General features: G+C 41.0%; 2 protein-coding genes across 11 annotated transcripts in view; both read left to right on the plus strand.

Moving 5' to 3' along the window:
• Nucleotides 1-9505, plus strand: part of LOC138040901 (uncharacterized) — a 23282-nt gene extending 13777 nt beyond the window's left edge. For all 7 annotated transcript variants that reach the window (XM_068886652.1, XM_068886627.1, XM_068886660.1 and 4 more), the window contains 3 exons: nucleotides 155-231; nucleotides 901-5171; nucleotides 9297-9505. In XM_068886652.1, coding sequence (XP_068742753.1) covers nucleotides 934-5171; nucleotides 9297-9315 — 4257 coding nt within the window. In that variant the 5' untranslated portion in view covers nucleotides 155-231; nucleotides 901-933 and the 3' untranslated portion in view covers nucleotides 9316-9505. The remainder of the gene's footprint in view (nucleotides 1-154; nucleotides 232-900; nucleotides 5172-9296) is intronic.
• A 6756-nt stretch (nucleotides 9506-16261) lies between these two features.
• LOC138040806 (uncharacterized) overlaps nucleotides 16262-20000 on the plus strand; it is a 19539-nt gene continuing 15800 nt past the window's right edge. The window contains exon 1 of one of the 4 annotated variants that reach the window (XM_068886484.1): nucleotides 16262-16615. The gene's annotated coding sequence lies outside the window, so the exon portion shown is untranslated. Of the gene's footprint in view, nucleotides 16616-17225; nucleotides 17375-20000 lie in introns of those variants that run through there. The other 3 variants (XM_068886478.1, XM_068886475.1, XM_068886498.1) reach the window with 3 other exon arrangements.

Below are 20000 nucleotides of genomic sequence, written 5' to 3' on the forward strand. Positions count from 1 at the left end.
TAACTCTTGCATTTTTGTGTATAATAATGTGCTATGAAGTAGTTTTCTAACAAGGTAATTTTAAACTATTTTTAAGATATTGATTATTATTGTGAGACTCTGTCTTCATGCTTTTTATCAGTCAGCAACATGATGCTCCTGATTTCTATTTCAGCTGCATTTTAGGGAGCTTTGAAACAGGAAGCCAAAGTGTTACATGATTTGTTTATACAGTGTAATGCCATTTTATAGGTAAGCGAGTTAGTTAAGCTGAACTTAATGTGTTAACCTCAAGCACACAATTGTTTTAAGTTCATGCAGTCACTAAGCTTGAAAATTTTGAAACAAAAAGCTTGTTTAAAAGTTGATGTAAAGGGAACAAAAGAGCAAGCTTCCTCTTAGCAGTCTTACCTTGTTTTTCCTGCTAGCCCCCAACATCTTTCATTCTTGTGCCAATATTCCATCCTTCCCACAATGTAAATGTCTGGATAACTCGATTGTGTGCCTTGTCATTTCCTATTGTTTTTCTGCATTGGCATACATCTTTGAAGTTTTGTAGTCACTTGTAAATCAAGGCAGTTTATTTTATAAGTATACACCTTATTCCAAAATGGCCACCATTTAAATATTTTATTGTTTTTATTCAAATACGCCCTTGATGCCTCGTTCTTAAGCTTAAAATTCAAAAGAATATTTTATCTTGAACGAGGCAACAAGGGCCAATTTATATCTGCATAAATCAGCGGCCATTTTGGAATAAGGAGTATTAGCCAAAGGAAATCCTTGATTTCTTAGCTTTTTGTTTTGGTAAATCGTACGCACTGCAGTTACACTCCTTAATTAAAGATAGTGATGACTCAGTGGAAACCAATTGGGCAATAATTATTGATTACTGTAATATTATTGTTCTTCTCCATTCAGATACAATGTAAAAAATCGTTAGTTTGGATTACAATGGCCACACCTGGTCCCTTGGCCAGCTCTGAGGAGAAGACAAATGGAGCTAAGCTCAGTCGACTTATTATTGATGGTGGAACAACTGTACTGAGAAATGTTTTTGACACTCATCACCCTCCTGCAAACTTAGCAGCTGATCTTAATTCCTGTTATTCCATCCTTAACAACCTTTTACGCAGGAGAATTCTCAAAAGGCAGCAGTGGGACAAGCTGTTCCCTGGTGGTGGAGCTGCTCCTGATTCTAACACATTTGATATAACTTTGCTTTTCCTCCTTCTGACCAACATTTGTGGACTTACCCCTCCCCACACAGGATGGCATCGCAAACCAGCGGCAAGTGACACCACTCCAGAGGCAAACCTTGCCCGCATCAAGTTTTTCCGTAATCAAGTGTATGGGCATGTGACAACCACTGGTGTCGATGCACCAATGTTCAATACTCTGTGGAAGGAAATAAGTGCCGTTTTAGTGCCCCTTGGGTTAAGTCAGGCAGAGATTGATCGATTAAAGGCAGAGCGATGTGGAGAGGAGGATTATCTTGACGTTTTACGGGACTGGGCAGAAAGGGAAGCGGATCTCAAGACTCAACTTCATGACATGCTTCAGCTTCAGACCACAGTCAAACAGAATGTCGAGGAAAACAAATCTATCCTTAAAGACTTGCGAATCCAGCAGTCAACAACCCAAGGGATTGTTGAGGAAGGCAATTTCATGATTGAAGACATACATCAAATTGTTACTGAAATCCATGAGACACAGCACAACACCGATCAGGAGGATATAATCCGAAAGAAACTTGCCAGGGTTGACACCCAACGTGATGTCAGAGATTATACAAAGAGATACTTAGAAGGAACCCGTGAGTCTTTCTTTGCTGAAATCAACAGGTGGTTGGATGATGAAAGCTCTCCAAATCGTGTCTTGGTGGTCAGTGGAAATGCAGGGATGGGGAAATCTGTCATCGCTGCTGAGATGTGCAGAAGAATGCAAGAAGCTGGCAGATTGGCAGGGAGCCATTTTTGTCACCATGACAGAGCACGACACAGGAATCCCAAGGTGATGATGCAGTCCTTAGCTTGTCACCTCTCATGCTGTATTCCAGAGTACAAGAAAGCTCTTGTGGAACAGTTCTCTGGAAATCTAGGTGTAGAGATCAACAACATGGAAGTGGTAGATCTCTTTTATTTGCTTTTTTTAGAACCTCTGAACATGGTAGCAGATCCAGGTTTTACATCTCTTGTGGTAATAGATGCATTAGATGAAAGTCAATACCAAGGGCGAAATGAGCTTCTTGACGTGATATCCAGTTTGTTTAAGGATCTGCCACTTTGGCTTCGATTTTTTGTGACGACGCGACCTGAAGTTAACATCTGGGACAGCCTGAAAGATTTGCGTCCACTGCGACTGGAGCCAAAAGATGAAGACAACTTGAAGGACATTCGGTTTTACTTTGAACAGAGTCTAAGCGTTTTATTACAAGTTGAAAGGCCCGAGCTTGTCTTAGATGATCTCGTGCAAAAGTCAGAGGGAGTTTTTCTGTGTGCCCAGTTTTTGGTAGATTTTATAAGGGCTAAGTGTCCAATCGTTATTACCTTGGAACAACTGGAGAAGACCCTTCCGTCGGGCATCTCGTGTGTTTACCAGTCGTATTTCCAACGGTTGGAACAAGACTTGTGTAAGGAACTGAACATAACAGAAGAGCAATTTCTTTGTTTTCTGAGTGCAATTGCAGCTGCAAGGGAACCACTGCCGTTGGGTTTTGTTCCTAAATTGCTGTGCACGAAGTCGTCGTCCTTGAGTGTTATGCGAAAGGTGAGCAAAGCCATTGCCATTGTGTCATCACTCCTTCCTGTTCACGATAACCGTATTCATTTCTTTCATAAATCAGTGAAGGACTGGTTGACAGACAAGTCACGCTACGAGCAGCACATTTTCAGCGTGGAGGAAATGGAAGGCCATAAGATCCTTTCTACTCTTTGCTCTAAGGAATTTGACGAGTTAAAGAGTAAAGGTGTTAGCAACTCGCAATCCTTTACTGGCACTTCAAGGTATGCCTTGGAACATGGTGTTCAGCACATGCTAGAGTTAGACCAGGACATGAGATCCTGCAGCATGGAACAAGTGATTGGAAACTATGTGTTATGTCCTGAGCTTTTGTATGCAAAGATTTGTGTGAACATATCAGCAGCCACAGAAGATATCGTTTGTGCAATGAAACACGGTGGTTTGAAAACGATATCTACCGAGTGTCAAGAGACACTTTCGTCATTATTGATTGTTTTAAAGAAGCACCGCCAAACCTTAGAGGTATATCCGTTTACCATCTTTCAAAGTCTGTTGAACGAAGGAAGTAGTAAACTATCCTCTGACTCCCGCCAGCTTCTGGAGACCAAGTATACCGATAGGCCTTACATGGAGGTCTTAAGGAAAAATGACTCCCTTGGAGATGTTCAATCTGTGTTTTATTGTTTTTCACGGGCGGCTTGTTTCGATGTGTCCCCCAGCTTAGAATTCATGGTGTGTGAATGCTGCGATGGATCCATTCAGTTGTGGTCACTTGCTTCTGGTAACCTCGAATGGAAGCGTTATGTCAAATCAAAATACAATGATTTGTTATTTCCCGAAATCAGAGTCATCAATAAAAGGTCATCCTTGTTTGGTTTATACCGTTCAGTGGTATTTCATCCCAGCAAGGATGTCATCTTGCCAGGGGAGCTAAGCCATTCGTTTTCCTTTAGTGGGGACTTGAAGCCGCTTTTTCCTACCAGTAAGTGCAGCTTTTCTGTCTGTTCAATATGCGGCGACGAGATGTTAAGTGATTATCCAGACGATGCAAAATGTCTTGTGGTGTGGAATCTAAACGATGGCAAGGAGATTAATCGTTTCAACACAGATAAAGATATTTCATCTTTTGCGATGTCCCGAGATGGAAAGCTCGTGGCTGTTTCCCATTCAACGGGCTCAGTTTGTTTAGTTGACAGGGAAAGTGGTTTTTCAACTCTGGCAAAGGCATCTTTGGACTCTGTGTGTGGAATGATCAGATTCTCACCGGACAGTCGATTTCTTTTTTGTTTACATTTAAAACGAGCTAGCTTCAAAACGTTTTGTTTAGGAGTCACTGAGGGGCCTGAGCATCACTATTCGATGGACGTTGTTGATGTTCCTAGTTGTAATTCCGTTGAGTTAGAGTCCCATGAAATCGGTGGTTTTCTGTTAGGAGATCCTTTCATTTTGGGAGATCCGGACTTTTTTCCTGCCGTAGTGTTTAATAGCCATTCTCTTTTAAGGAACCGCTTGTGGGAAGGTTACATGGAAATGGTTTATCGGAATCCACCAACGAAGAACCCTGAATCCCGATGTTTCGATTCTCTTCTATTCTCGTTAACCGGCGAGAGTGTTTATGCGAAAGTCACGGTTTTAAACGAATCGCGGAACTATCCGGAACAAATTTTGGCTTGGGACGTTTTAAATGGGGAAGTCAAGGGACAGAAAGAGTTTGAGAATCCTACTATGCGTGATTTTGTAGCTGTAAAACAAGGCATCTTGTTTGCAACGAAGAGCACTCTTGAACTGTGGAACTTTGATTTGTCAGTCTGCATGCGACAATGGATGTTTGGCGCGGATGCTCTCTTTCCTATTTCAGATGATCAGGCGGCATGCATAACTTTTAAAAAGCGAGGTGGGGTCATTTTGGATGTTGTTGGTGGAGAGATTGTGGAAACATTTAAACTGCTTCCCGGGAAATTGCTTGCTTGGCACAAGGACCTCCAGCTGTTTGCCTCCACTGATGGTAGGGAAATTGAACTGAAGCAACTTGGTAAAACCGAACCGCTCTGGCATTTCTTCGTGGGTCACAGATTTTTTAGTTCTGATGAGATGGCATCATTTTCACCCAAGGGTCAATTTATTTTGATAAACACGCATAACTACGTTCTCGATACAATTTCTGGTAAAGTGCGTCTTAACTTGAGTGATGACCTCCCTGGCTATTGTAAATTCATCAGTGACGAGGAGTGTGTTTCTCTGACGTCCTTTTACGCATCTGGCTGTCTCCTTCAGCTGTTCAACGTAAGGTCTGGAGATCTTCTTGCTGTAATGAATTGTTGGGGCAATATGGCCTCCTGTTTGGCAACATTTCCTAGATCAGGTCTCATTGCCATTGGTTCAGGTCAAGGGTTAGAAATTATCAAAGTAAAATACCCGAGAGAAGAGACCCTCAGCAGTGAGGCAAAAAAGTAAGTTTTTCTTTTTTAATACACATAATCTTTTTTTATCACCTACGGGGCAAAATTACTGAATTCTGATTGGCTGAGACGCAGGTCATTTTTTCTTAATCACGAGGACAATTTTGGTAATCAAGAAGGGGGCATGATTACTTGATCCTGATTGGTTAACAGTTGCTTATCCAGAGCAAGCGAAGTTACAAGAGAATCCTCTTCCAGAATTAACTACTTCTTTGTGCACATATCAAATACATTTTAAGCGCTATTTCTATTGACAGCAACGACTTATTGAATTGAACTTTAACCGAATGGGAGCGTGTTGATTCTCATTTGTCGCGGCACGGACGGGCTTTCCCAATAACTTTGCCCTTTATGTGATAAACATGTAATCGCTATGTTCCCTCGTGCAATTAAGGATTAATTTCACTTGTATTTTCAATTTTTTTCAAATCACCCTCGTCATTTTGCGACTCGGGCAATTTTGTGAAAACTTTGAAACTGCGCGTGAAGTTAATCCTTAATTGCCATAGGACCCATGCAATTACATGTTTATCACGTAAAGGACAAAGTTATTGAGGGAAGCACGTTCCGTGCCGCGACAAATACTGAAATTATCAAGGTAAATACCCGGGAGAGGAGACACTCTGCCCTGAGGGTAAAAAGTAAGGTAGCAATTAATTGTCTAAAAGACAACCTTTTTTAAATGCATGTTATCTCTCAAATACTGTATCCACCACACTCGGGGCCAGCGGTACCATGAGAGAATACTGCTCGGGAAATGACCACGCGACCCGCCGATATCACAAGATATTCTGTGTGTACTTCGAGCTAGCCCACATAAAGAGTATAAACCATTATCGGTCTATTGTGATTGCTTGGAAGTGTTTGTTATTCCCATATATGGTGATATGGGTGTGCATGACGGGGTTGAGTAGTTTGGTTGTGGGCTCATTCTCGCTCCCCTTAATTAGGGCGCGGGGTTCTGTGTCCAATTTCCGCTCTTAATACTTGACATTCTGTGGACAAGAGCCCCTTAAATGGTTTTTAAATATTGCTCACCCCGTTGATGGGCGAAACGTTTTTAGTAAATCCGGTTAATGACAGATATAAAACAATTTAAAGCGAGGTGGACACGAAGTAACACCAACCCCGCGGTCAGGCCAGTACCTTAGGCATGCCCACAACGATAACATGACACCGGGAGCGGCAGCGATGGACAGCTGTTTCGGTCTTGTAAGGCATCGTCAACATAGCATAGCTGTAATGACAGAGATAACGATGACCTCCTCTATACAGGGCCGGGATTGGGCTGATTTTTTTAAATATGAAAAGCTTCTAGTTTGGCGAGGAGCAAGAAAACAAAAATGACATGTGACCGCCAACTGTTGCTTTTGCTAAACGACGAGCACGACTACGAGAACGTTGTCTAAAAACATTATTTGCCGTTATTGTAATAATTTGGCATTAGTCCAAGTAGCTCTACATGGAAAGTGAACGTTAACATTCCAGGAATAAAATTGGTAAGAACCGTGTGGATATTTAGAGAGACTTCCTCACGTAACATCAAATTTGATCAGTTCTCGTCGTTGTCAGGGTTAGAACGGCGGAGAGATGTAGGCCGTGTTTTCACGAGCGGTTTTTCAGGTCGCTTAGCGACTGACAACCGAAAATTCCGTGAAAACAGTTCCTTTCCCAACTCGCTTAAAGTTAAGTGACTCGCAATTTTCAACAAAATTCTCATTAAATTTAAGTCACCAAACCAGGTAGCTTAAGCGAGTTGGCAATTTCAATCAGTAATACAACAGGCGAACCATTTTTATTATTAAGGCGGCGAAATACGAGATACAAAAACCCTCAACTTGGCGCGCAACATTGTTTCGTTGCAAGTTTGGGTCGATGTTTCCCGTTTTTAACCTGACATGATCAACTTGTCGCGCAACAAAAACATTTGTTGCGGGTTGAAGAAAGTTGTTGCGAAGAGAAGAGCGCGGGTCTACTCTGAGGAACAAATTTTTCGCTATGTTGCTCGTTTTTCATCAAGCTCACAACTTGTTGCGCAACAAATGCGCTCGTGTACTAGCAAATCAACCGATCAGCGCCCTGCATTTCTTCAACCCGCAAAAATGTTTTTGTTGCGGGTCAAGTTGATCACGTAAGGTGAAAAACGCGAAACATCGACCAAAATGTGCAACGAAACAATGTTGCACGACAAGTTGAGGGTTTTCGTATCTCGTATTTCGCCGCCTTTAGGAAGAAGCTTAAGATCTACGACGACGGTGTCGACGAAAACGCCACGAAACGACATAATATCATTGGTTAAAAGAGCATAAATAATTGTGCTGCACGTGCAGCACGGATTTTAGCTCACATTTTTGCGGTTGTCTGCGTGACGACGACGTGAAATGACGAAATTTTGGGTTTTGGCGACAACGTTAGCATGCAACAGAATCTTTCATTCTCTATTTTCAGTATGAAACCGCTCGTACCAATTTATTTTTCGGATACTTCGCCCACATTGTGCGACGTGAACGAGATGGAATAATCGCGAAAGACTTTTACTAGAGCAAAGTGATATTTTGAGGTGACGTTTTCGTCGACGTCGCCGTCGTAGATCTTATGGTCCCTATCTTTATTATTATTATTATTATTATTGCATTGGCTGCTCTCTCCTCATTTAATCTTACCTTTGAAAACGCGTATCATTTTTAAGTCACCAACGAAGTCTGCAAACAAACCACGTTCAGGAATGTTAAGCGAGACGACGGCCGTCGTGAAAACACGGCCGCACACACTCAAATGGAAAACGCACGTGCAGGGCGTCCAGAGGTTTTGTTTTTTTCTCATTAGAGCTATTGTTTTGTGGTTTTCTGGTAGCCGTCGCAGTCGCTGTCCTTGCTTGAAGGGGCTAGGTCACGCAATTTTAGGCAAGTTTCAGCACTGATCGAATGGTCATAGAATTAACTAAAATATCAAAATAACTGTTCAAAACTATACAAGAACTCTAACAAAACACAGGGAAGCCAAGAAGGGACATGGATGGACAAAACTGGAGAGGATTGTAACGGATTGAATTTGGGTAAATTTGAAAAACGTCGGCCCACCTTCTTTCAAATTTATATCAGTCTATATCAAAATGTCATTTACAAAGCTGGAAAATCATTTTCAGTTGTTATGTAGCCGTGATTTTGCAAATGAAAGACTCTTGCTCTGCCAATTTGACGTTTAGAGCTCATAATTAACAAAATTAAACAAAATTACCTGACCTAGCCCCTTTAAGCTCCCTAGTATAGAGCGTTTTCAGTCACGTGACCAGCAGCCATATTGGATTACTGAAACAGAAGAAAGTATTTGCATGAATATAGTGTTTAATTCCCGGAGGATTAGTTTGGTACACCATCATGGCCGCCATTCCTTTGTTTGGAACACCAACATGGCCGCCGTGACGTCATTTGAAAACGCTCTATATGGAGGCCCGAATTGCTGACAACGGTGGGAAACTCTTTGCATTGTGGGAACGTTAACGGCGGGTTACAAGTGTACGAGTAGCGGGACCACGAGGTACATTGTTAAGATTTGACTCACCATACGTGGATATGTGGTTCCCAGCCCCAAAGCTCTTCATCTTTTAACGATGAACACAATGAAGATAATAATCTTTTGATAATATATAAATTTATTATCGCCTTTAATTACCTGAAAGGGTTAATGGCAAGCGGTAGAAAAGCATAATAATTTAATGTTTCAACTTTGCTCCTTTTCTTGAAAACTTGTTGGATATCTTTAGATATAACAGGCAAAACGTTGCGCGAAATCAAACAGGTTTCTTTGATTTTGGCAAAACTTAAATCTCAGCTTGACGTTTGCCAACGCGATTCTACATCTCTCTTCTGCGCATGCGTTCGCTGAAAACAAAAGCAATAGAGGTTTTGCACGGCAGCCATGTTGCATAGCGGGAACAATAGACCCTTTTCCCTATGGGAACAACAAAAGTTCTTTCTAATGCAAAATAAGCCTAAGTTTTCTATTCGACTTCAAACTCTATTCTTAAAACGTGACGTTCTGTAAATCTGCCTAGTGTGATAAATTGAAATACAATAAAGGACTGATCGCTCTGTTAATTAATTTGTTTGCCCACAGGCGCAAGCTTCAGGAGTGAGTGTTGATTGAGTCTTGTAAGCTGAAGAAACAAGGGCTGACCATTGGACAAGGTTTCCTGCATTTTCAGGACAAACACAAGTGAACTTTGTGAAACTTGTATATATTCTTAACTCTTTGTCAGACTGGCAGAGCTGTACAGTTTTTCTCGATTTGTAGTTGATGAGCATGAATTTTCAAACTTGTTTGTCATGTGCCCACTGTGCTGATGTTGGACCTTAGCAAGGCCTTTGACAGTATTGATCATCAGATATTGTTTGCGAAACTACGTAACCTCAATGTATCCGATTCAGTTTTAACTTGTTTTCAAAATTACCTGTCTGGCAGAACTCAACGCGTGCAAATCCATAGCTCCCTCTCCTCTCGAGTTCTCTTACGGTTAGCCGTGTTGTACCACAGCTAGGAGTCCATTCTTATTCTTGGGCCGTTGCTTTTTAACCTGTACATCAATGACTTACTATCAGTCTGCCACATTTGTAGCGTAGAATCTTATGTAGACGATTCAAAGCTTTACATCTCATTTTCCAATAAGGATGTTCATAGAGGACTTGAAGACCTTCGACAGGATTTGAATCGAGTTACTTCCTGGTGCTGCGAAAACCGACTCCTTAACCCTGATAAAACAAAGTTCTGTGCGCTTGGCTCCAAAAAAATGCTGGCGCAAACATATATCCCGCCTTTAACAGTTTAAGGAAATGGACTGCTTGTTGTTGACTCAGTGAAAGACCTTGGTGTGATAGTAGATAAGCACCTAAGTAACCTTTCATGAGCACACCAGCACTTTGGCAAGTGAACTGATAGGAAAACTAGCAATGATCAGCAGAATTCGTCACTTGCTTGATAAACCTACTCTTTTTGATTGTTTTAAACTCTCTCGGTTTTACTAAGATATTTTATTGTTCATCCGTATGGGCAGGTACTAGTTAATCTAACATTTCTAAACTTCAACATGTTCGGAACTTTGCAGCCCGTTTGTCATCCGGGAAGAGGAAATATGAACACATAACACCTACTGTCAAAGAGTTGAAGCTGTTTTCAGTACAAGAGGCTTTTAGATTTCGAGAGGCCGTTCAGATGTACGAATGTATGAATAATCAGACACGTACTGGAGCTATTTGGTAAATGTGTTTCAGAAGAGGTCCCAGGTTCATAGCTATAACAATAGGGACACAAACGATCTTAATATTCCGAAGTGCCGCACAGCGCTTACCCAAAAGTCGTTCCAGTATCGCGGCGCAGACAATTAGAATTCGGTGCCACGAGAGTTGCGCAATCTCTATAGTTTGAGTGCTTTTAAACGTAGTCTGAGAAGTCATCTCAGTAGTGACTGATTAGTTAATTAATCATTTCATATATTATTGATAGGTTTTTTACCTCAGTAGGTTATTAATTATTGTAAGTTAATTTTGTAGACCAGTATCGATTTATAGTTTAACATTGTAACAGGGGCACCCAACGAGAATATAGTTCAAAACCACTTTAACATAGCATTGTTAAACGTATTTTAGTATTTAAACGGTAGATATAGGCATATTTTTATCCCCTAAAAATTTTTCACGTGTTCGGATTTCCTAGCTGAAAAACTAGTGATCCGAAAATTATAGGGATCAAAACTTAGCTTTTCGAAAATTTCAGCCAGAAAAAAGGCTACCGAAAATTCTAGGTGGCCTTTTTAGGGTAAAAATCCGTTGAAAATGGGCAATTATACCATTTTTCAGATGTTCGAAAATCCTAGGAGAGGCAGGCAAGCAAGAGATTTTACAACAAAAAGTCTAAAAATTCTAGATCCCAAATCGTCTTGCGAACAGATATTTGCCGAAAATTGACGTTGGGTGCCCCTGCGGAAGATCCCCGTACGGGAGCCCTAATAGAGTTACTTGTATATCCTGTGTGACCTACAATAGGTTGTTTGTTTCAGCCCAAGTTAAAGTGATTTTATGTATTCCCTGACAGCCTCGATTAGCTCTGCTGTTTACGGGCAGAGGAGGACATCGTAATTGATTGCGTCCTTTATAATCGATTGTAATTGGAACTATAGTGTAATGATTGTAGTTGTAATAAAAGTCAAGTTAAGATGCTGATCATCGCAGTTATTAATTAACGTTACTTCACCAGTAACGAAAGGAAACCCTGAATTTTTCAGGCTTACCTTTCGTTACTGCTCAAGTAACGTTAATTAAATAACTGCGATGATCAGCATCTTGACTTGATTCATCTCTCCGCAGTTTAAATAGGCATCGCTTTCATATATATTAACTTTCGTCATATTTGTAATAATAATAAAGGTCTTGATAAAGGTAATATACACTACATTGAAGTGACACTCTGATGATAGTTCCCTGTTTGATCCTGCGATTAATCATATCTTTATCTAAGAGATTAAGCGGTCAGCAGTCACGTGTGCAATTTTCAGGAGGACTTGTACTGATGACTCATTAAATCACTTATTATCTGTAGGGAAGATATCTGTTTACAAACATTGTTTTTGTTATTCAAAAGTGCCAACCACAGGAACAAAAGACCCTTTGTTTCGACAGCCAATCAGGCTCTTGGTTGCACATTAATGACAATAGGTGACGTCAACAACATCATCGCTATTTAATTGACAGACGAGCGAAAAGTTGAAATCGTAAATTGCAAAACCTAGTCTGATACGACAAATAAGTGCCCATATCCTAGCCTAACTGGGATCCTAACTGCAGTTTGATGGATCAGTTTTTTCTCAATTGACTGAGCCGAGCTAATTTATGCAACAAAAGACTCCAAATAGACCAGTAGTAGCTATCGCTAAGTGCCAACCAGACAGTCAATATATAATACGTAGTTTGCAGATTTGTAACACAGTGCCATTTTTGAAACCCAATAGTAGTTGGCATTTTTATTTCAAAGTACTGCACTCAACTTACCTAAGTTAACAATAGCGATGTTTCTCGTGACGTCACCAATCGTTATCGTTGAAACATTGACTTCTTTTCTTCCGTGGGTGGCAAATTTGAATATTAAAAGAAATAATAATAATAATAATAATAATAATAATTTTATTAACACCATTTTCACGAGGTGGCTATTCATCCGTTAATATCTAACTAAAGTTAATTACAAATTAAAACAAACTTTGGAAAGGCTATGATAAAACGCTAAATAATTAATATTTACTGTGAAAAAGAAAAAAATTATAATCTGGGCCTGTCTTTGTCTTGTTTGAATTTCTCCTGAGACGTCAATGTTTGTAAAGAAGAAATATCGCTGTAACATAATAAGTTAAACAATAGAAATGTAAGTAAACCCCTTGCATACAATGTATCTGAGTCAACGTGTTTTGCAAAGAGCTTAAAATCAGAGAGGGTTTGACGATCGAAGGAACTACAACATCAACCGGCCGGACAAGCGAGAGAAACGCAGCCAATACCGAGGAGTACGCACCTCCCTCTGTGCAGGGTTGCAGGGCTGGCGACTACTGGTGGTGAGAGCACTCGCCTCCTACCAATAGACCCATATCACTCAATGTCCAAACGAAAGATTTTGCCCGTAGAAGCTCTCATTCAGTGTAAGGCTGGACGGGTAAAGACAATGCAAAGACAAAGCCTTTATTCCCCAAGGTGAATAGGGCCTGGGTTCGATTCCCAGGCGTCATGAGTGGGTTGAGTTTGTTGGCTCTCTACTCTGCTCCGAGAAGTTTTCTCCGGGTACTCTGGTTTTCTCTTCTCCTCAAAAACCAACGTTTGATTTGCGGATTGTGTTTATTTGTTGATTTCAGTTTAAAGTGTCCCTAATTAGTGCTCTATTTAAGTGTCTTGTCTTCTAAGACAAGACACTTAAAGTGGTACTATGATCAAAAAATCATTTCCTTTTTTTCTTCACATTTTGAAAGTGTGTTCGCTTAACACCTAACTGGCAAAATTTTGAGCTTTTGAGTTTTATCCGAAGGCTGTTTATTTTGAGTGTAAGTTTTGGATTTCACGGTCCGCCATCACTCAAGTTCAAAACTGACCGATTGGACATCAGAGGGTTGGATCTAGAGAAAATGACGTCATTTACTCACTAGCTTAAAATTTCAGCGTGTAAACGCAATTTATTATATATGCAAAACACGGGTTTACAAGTCTGAAAGCCCGAAACTCCCGTGCTGCATATTAATTCAGCCGCGTACACAATCATTGCATTCTTAAACTAGTGAGTCTTTGACGTCATTTTCTCCTCGACCCAGCTCTCTCAAGATTTTAAAGTTAGTAATGGCGGACCAATAAATAAGAAAATTCCAGTTAAAATAAACAGGTGTCTTTTTAAAATCAGAATTTAAAACTTGGGTCAGTTAGTGTTTAGTTAAAGGGCCACCGTCAACCAGTGTCTTTTGCGCGCCTTTGTTGTTGTTATCATCCGGGCAATCCTCTGAACTCGTGGTTTTCAACATCATCCCGTGAAGAAGAACTTCTACGAATTCACTGTTCGATTTGTTTTTTAATCCAAACGCCTTCCTCCTTTCGTTCCATAATCTTAAGGTTGAAGTAGTGAGCCAAATAACATGGCGCTTTTCCTTCCTCGGCGGACGACCTTTCTTCACAGTTTTCATTTCGCTTTTAACACGAACACAACACCCAAATAACGCCAAAAATAGAATATTTAAACATTAAGGAAAATATTAACAAAGTTTGAAGCTACTGGGCATCCAAAACACGACGATGTGAGGCGATGGAATTTGACTTTTCAAGAAATACTAGTTTCTGTATTACAGAAAATGGCACCGATAGCTTGCACGCCCGCAAAGACTTGTGGTTGTCGGTGGCCCTTTAACATAGTTTTGAAATCCAAAGAAAAACAAGAATTGTTTTTTTGGTCGTAGTACCACTTTAAATAAAGTTCCTTTCATTTTCCTTTCCCTAAGTAGTACACAGAATATGCTTGTGACTTACTTAGACTAAGAGTAAGTGCTAAGGATCGTCTCAAACTTTCTTTCTTCATCGATTTACTGCTAATAATTACATGCGTGAGTCAAGGCCAAAGAAAAATGTAATTACCTATTCCTTGTCGTCCTTTTGCGTAGGAGGTGATTTTTAAAATTTAGTATGAAAGATTTTTAGATCGATATTGTTGGACGACACGTAGTGTGAATGGCCTCTGAGTTTTGGAAGACACATCTTGGAGCCGGAAGTGAGCCCAGGGGCCCTTTTCTTGAAAGTCCCGAAAACTTTTCGGGTCCGAAAAGCCATCTGTAAAACTGTCAACCGCTTGTTTTGAAAAGCCGATATTTTGACATTTTTTCAAGGTAACAAAAAGCAAAATGACTGTGAAGTTTGACGACTTAAGTCCTCTGCATTCTTGAGATACAAAAGGAATTGTGACACCCGAAAATGGCCCGTAAAGTTTCGGGACCTTCGAGAAATGGGCCCCAGGATCTCTCGTGTAGGACTGTGGAAAATATTCTGAGACATATTGCTGAACTGTTTGTGACGATAAGGTTTGTAGTGAAATTGAATTGATTTGTCACATTCTTTCCCTAAAAATTTACTAAGCTGGTTCTGGGAACTTAAGTACTTATCCTTAATTTTAATACTCTTTCTCTGCCAGTTGTAACCTGCGATCAGGCCCATTTTTAGTTTTGCCTATATGTTCTCTTAAGTCGTCGCTCGCTAAAATTGGGCTTGGTCGGCCAAATTGTGGCCGACCAAACTCGTGATCTGATTGGCTGTTGAAACAACGGAAGTGAAAATGCCATCGTGATTGCGCGGAGCTCTCGCGAAGTCCTCGAGACTAATCCGCCATAAGTGTACGAAGAAATTTGCTCCCTTTTGTTCTTACAATGCCGTGGACGGTGTAACTTGATTTTTTTTCTATAAATGGAGATATGCCATCTGAAATATCTCATAACTTGTCCAGAATCGGGTTTGAATCTCTGGAACGAGTGAAATTAGCGATTCCGTTGTCGAGCTCTGTGGCCATGGGGTTGAAAGAACTTTGGCACAAAGTTCCCTGATGTTTTGAAAGCCGCTAAATAGCTGGTTCTTTCAAATGGCAATGAAAGCCGATGCATATTGGTTTCCTGGATGAGACAAGGGACATATATATCAACAGGAGGAGATGCTGATAAAATCGCAAGTTACACGAATGCATGTTTTGAATATCTGTGTATCAAACGGCTTTATTTATTTACTGTACATGACTGATGACACGGTTTTTTTGCACACTTCATAATATTTCCAGTTGATTTAACTTAAAACTCACACTCCAGAAACTAAAATGGCATGTTTCCAGAGAGATCAATTGTACAACAATAAAAGAAACTTTGCGAGCCCATCTTACTGTTCGTACTCCATCAAAAAATTAACAGCCAAACGTATCATGATTTTACCACAGGTAACCCAGGCTCACTGTGTACGTCACGTAGGTATTAAAATATAGAGAACATATGAGGCGAAGTTTAGGTCTGAAAATTTGCTAGAAAATGGTAATCAAAATCGATAAAACTTACCATGTGGTGAGCTGTTGTTGTCTTTAATACGTACAAGAAGTTTCGGGGAAAATGGTCCCCGTTCACCTTCCTTCATAATATAGTGACAAGGTAGGAGACGGAAGCCAGCGTCGGGACTCCGATCGACCCAAAACAAGCACGATTTTTTCCGCGAAAATCAAATCCAGTCGCTAAATAAACACGCCAGGTTCGTGGAATAGGAATTTCTCTAAACCATGAATCCACTGAAGCATCTCCAGGTAGCAACGCGGAGCCACCAGACTCCGTAAAACTTGTAAGTTAACCTGCTAAAATGGCGGTCAGAAAGCGTGGTACTCACGAAGTGCCCAATTCAAAATGACAGTGAACTCTGGACGCCTGGTGACGAGTATAATAAGTCTCCCTCGAGGGAGGGGAGTCCCAAATTGCTAAAAACAAAACTCAGTGAGCAATTTGGGACTCCCCTCCCTCGAGGGAGACTTATTATACTCGTCACCAGGCGTCCAGAGTTCAGTGCCATTTTGAATTGGGCACTTCGTGAGTACCACGCTTTCTGGCCGCCATTTTAGCAGGTTAACTTACAAGTTTTACGGAGTCTGGTGGCTCCGCGTTGCTACCTGGAGATGCTTCAGTGGATTCATGGTTTAGAGAAATTCCTATTCCACGAACCTGGCGTGTTTATTTAGCGACTGGATTTGATTTTCGCGGAAAAAATCGTGCTTGTTTTGGGTCGATCGGAGTCCCGACGCTGGCTTCCGTCTCCTACCTTGTCACTATATTATGAAGGAAGGTGAACGGGGACCATTTTCCCCGAAACTTCGTGTACGTATTAAAGACAACAACAGCTCACCACATGGTAAGTTTTATCGATTTTGATTACCATTTTCTAGCAAATTTTCAGACCTAAACTTCGCCTCATATGTTCTCTATATTTTAATACCTACGTGACGCACACAGTGAGCCTGGGTTACCTGTGATTTTACTGCGCGCAATTCTAGAAATACACTGCAACTGAAGATATTACCCGAAAAAATCACCAAAGAAACCTTCATGGGAAACACGTTAAAGGAATAATGTATTTCTCTTTTTTTTCTTTAAAAATCTATTGCCAAACCGTCCAACGACAAAATGCTAGTATCTCAATTACAAATTAAGATGTCAAGCTTAAAAGATTGCATATTCAGTGAAGTTCGGAGGGAGAATTACACCGGCCTTTGCCGCAATATAGTCGTCGAAAACATTCCCCATGCTTTAAATGTGTTTTTCTCAAATTAAAGCCAACGGTAACTTTCGAATTCGTTTATAATATTCCTCCCACGGTAAATAACTTTGGTCAAAACAAAATAGCGTGAATCTGCCGTCCACGCGTGTATTGGTGTAATGGAAGTAAATTTGATTGGCCGACGAAGGACATGTCAATCAATTAAAAAAGGTGGGCGGAAGGAATTTCGAAGAGGAATTTGGTCAGGCTTTATTTTTCGTTTCGCCAACTCCACATTACGTAGCACGCGAAACTAAAATAGAGCCAGATCGCAGGTTATGCCGGTTGTATCTCTTAGAACTGTGCCATGGTGTGATGATTCGTATATATTGGAGCTTGGCCTTCATTTAACAGGTAACTTAAGTTAAGCAATCGAGTCTGTGCGGTGATTTAAATCTGATTGTCACAGCAAAGAAACATGCGAACACCATCGTCACCTTGAAGACAATGAAAGTAATGTTTTTCCGTATGTACAAACGATCTTCCACCTTGTAACGTCCTTAATTCTAAGGTGAGGTTTTTGCTCAGGAAACCCGTCATGCATATGAATTGTGTTAGAAAAACAGTTGAATCATGACGTTTTTGAAAAATTTGCCTGATAGCTAGTGAATAAAGTCAATTAGCCTTATAACATAAATTCAATAGCGCTAGCGTGCTTCATATCCTTATTGCGTGAGTGTCATGGAGGTCAGACGTGTCGTTTTGCTCCCCGTAATGTTATCGAATTTGCTGACCTTGGAGTGCTCAGTCTTACTTAATTCTACAAGAACTCCGCCTTTCAACACACAATGTGCACTTTTGGGGATTTTAAAGTTCCAGAATTATCGAATTTTGGTTCCAAGATCAAGATTGACTTGTTACTTGAATACGAGAGAAACTACCGATACCACTGGAATTTGCATATTGTTTAGTTGCGGTTCACGACCTGCTAATGAGGTATTTGGTGTTGCTTTGTGCCCTTCATCAGTGAAACATCAACGTATTGTTTTTCCATTGCTGGTCAATAGAAGAGCCAAACGTTGCTGTTTGTATTTTGCTAATACGTCTGCAACATTCCGACCTCTGATTGGTGATATTCTTTTCAAGTTGAATCCAATTTACAATGTTGGGGAGTCTCATGTAAGCGCCAGAAGAAAGTTTTTCAAGTGCACCATCTTGTATGGCCCAAATCGGGTGGCTACTTTCAATCCCTGCGAAGTTTATCTCGTCGGGATTCATCCGAATCCGGGACCGACCTGTTGGAGTGACTCGCTTCGCGCTTTATACCTGAAGGCAAGCCTAAAAGCTATTGTCAAGTCAGTAGACGACGCTAAAAAGTTTTGCAAAATAACTTTACTCCAGCGTCTTGTCTATGGTGGGGACTTCGATGTTGTTCTGATAACCGAAACATGGCTGAACGCCGCCATTTTTGACACCGAAATCCTTCCTAGCTACACCATCTATAGAAGGGACATAGGCGAGCGTGCTGGCGGAGTGTTGGTAGCTATCAAACTGCCAGACGTAATGACCTTGAAAGGGAAAGCACCGAGCTTGTTGTCGTAGAACTTAGAAACGGACACGATAAACCTGTGCTTCTTTATTGTTTCTACCATCCCGACATTGCACCTGAACCACTTACTCAACTGAACTCTTCGCTTCAGGAAAATGGTGAATCATCCTGCTTAATACTCGGGGGTGATTTCAACCTGTCGGAATTGGCAGGATTGGTCAGAAGACATGTCTGCCCCTATAAACAATGGGGGCCGAGCGGACCACAACGTTTTCTGTGATTTAATGGGGGATAACTATCTCCAACAGTTTATCTCTGGTCCCACTCATATCTCCGGCAATAAACTTGACCTACTGCTGTCCAACTGGCCCGAGGTTATTGAGAATGTTTCAACTTTTCACCCCCGAGATGGCCGTTTTCCCTCGGATCATTACGTTATAACATTCACAATTAAATTAAGATTCAAGAGATCTAAGGGATCCACTCGGCAAGTGTTCGATTTTAAAAACGGAAACCTCGACGCTTTGCGGGAATCCCTCTCAAGAACACCTTTCCAAATTGCTGCCTCCGAGGACATTGACGAGTACTGGTCTAATTGGAAGGATTTGTTTCTCTCCGGCGTAAAAGATCATGTCCCAACAAAAACAGTTCGTGACACAAACTCTCCGCCCTGGATTGATGGCGAAGTGCGGCACCTAATTCGAAAAAAGTACGCTGCTTTGAAGAAATATCGACAGCACAAGACTAAAGAACGCAAACAAAAACTACGCGCTCTCAGTCAAAACCTCAAGTACGTTATACGATGTAAACACCACCAATATCTGGCTAAAATTGAAATGTCATTCAAGGACAATCCTAAGATCTTTTGGAGCTATCACAAAGCTTTTCTCGGCGGCCGATCAGGTGCGAACTCAGTAATCTCTTATAGTGGTGTAGCTGCTGAAAAACCAGAACAGAAAGCGGAGCTTCTTAACAACTATTTTTGCTCCGTATTTCTCCCGGCTACCCCTGATGTAAACATCACGCCATCGCATAACTCACTAACCGATATGGAAATTTCTCATATGGAGGTGCTGGTTAATGAAGTCAGGGAATGCTTGAGTAACTTGGACCTGATGGCATCCCGCCGCGCCTTTTGAAAGAATGCTCTGAGCAAATTGCTCCTATTCTTTGTTCGCTTTTCAATTTCTCTTTGAGTCGGGGTAAGCTACCCTATGAGTGGAAAACTGCGGATATTACACCTCTTCACAAGAAAGACTCAAAAGAACCCGCCGAAAACTATCGGCCCATCTCACTCCTTACTATTATCAGTAAGATCTTGGAACGTTGCGTGGCCACCCGTTTTTGCGATCACGTGAAACACTTAATCAGCCTTTCACAACACGGGTTTTTGAAGAACCGCTCGTGTGTCACCCAGCTATTGTCGGTGTTGCACGCCATAGGCGAAGCTCTGGACAAGAACATTCAGTCTGACTTAATCTACCTGGATTT

This window comes from Montipora capricornis, chromosome 1 (assembly GCF_036669925.1).
Source record: "Montipora capricornis isolate CH-2021 chromosome 1, ASM3666992v2, whole genome shotgun sequence".
Lineage (NCBI taxonomy): Eukaryota > Metazoa > Cnidaria > Anthozoa > Scleractinia > Acroporidae > Montipora > Montipora capricornis.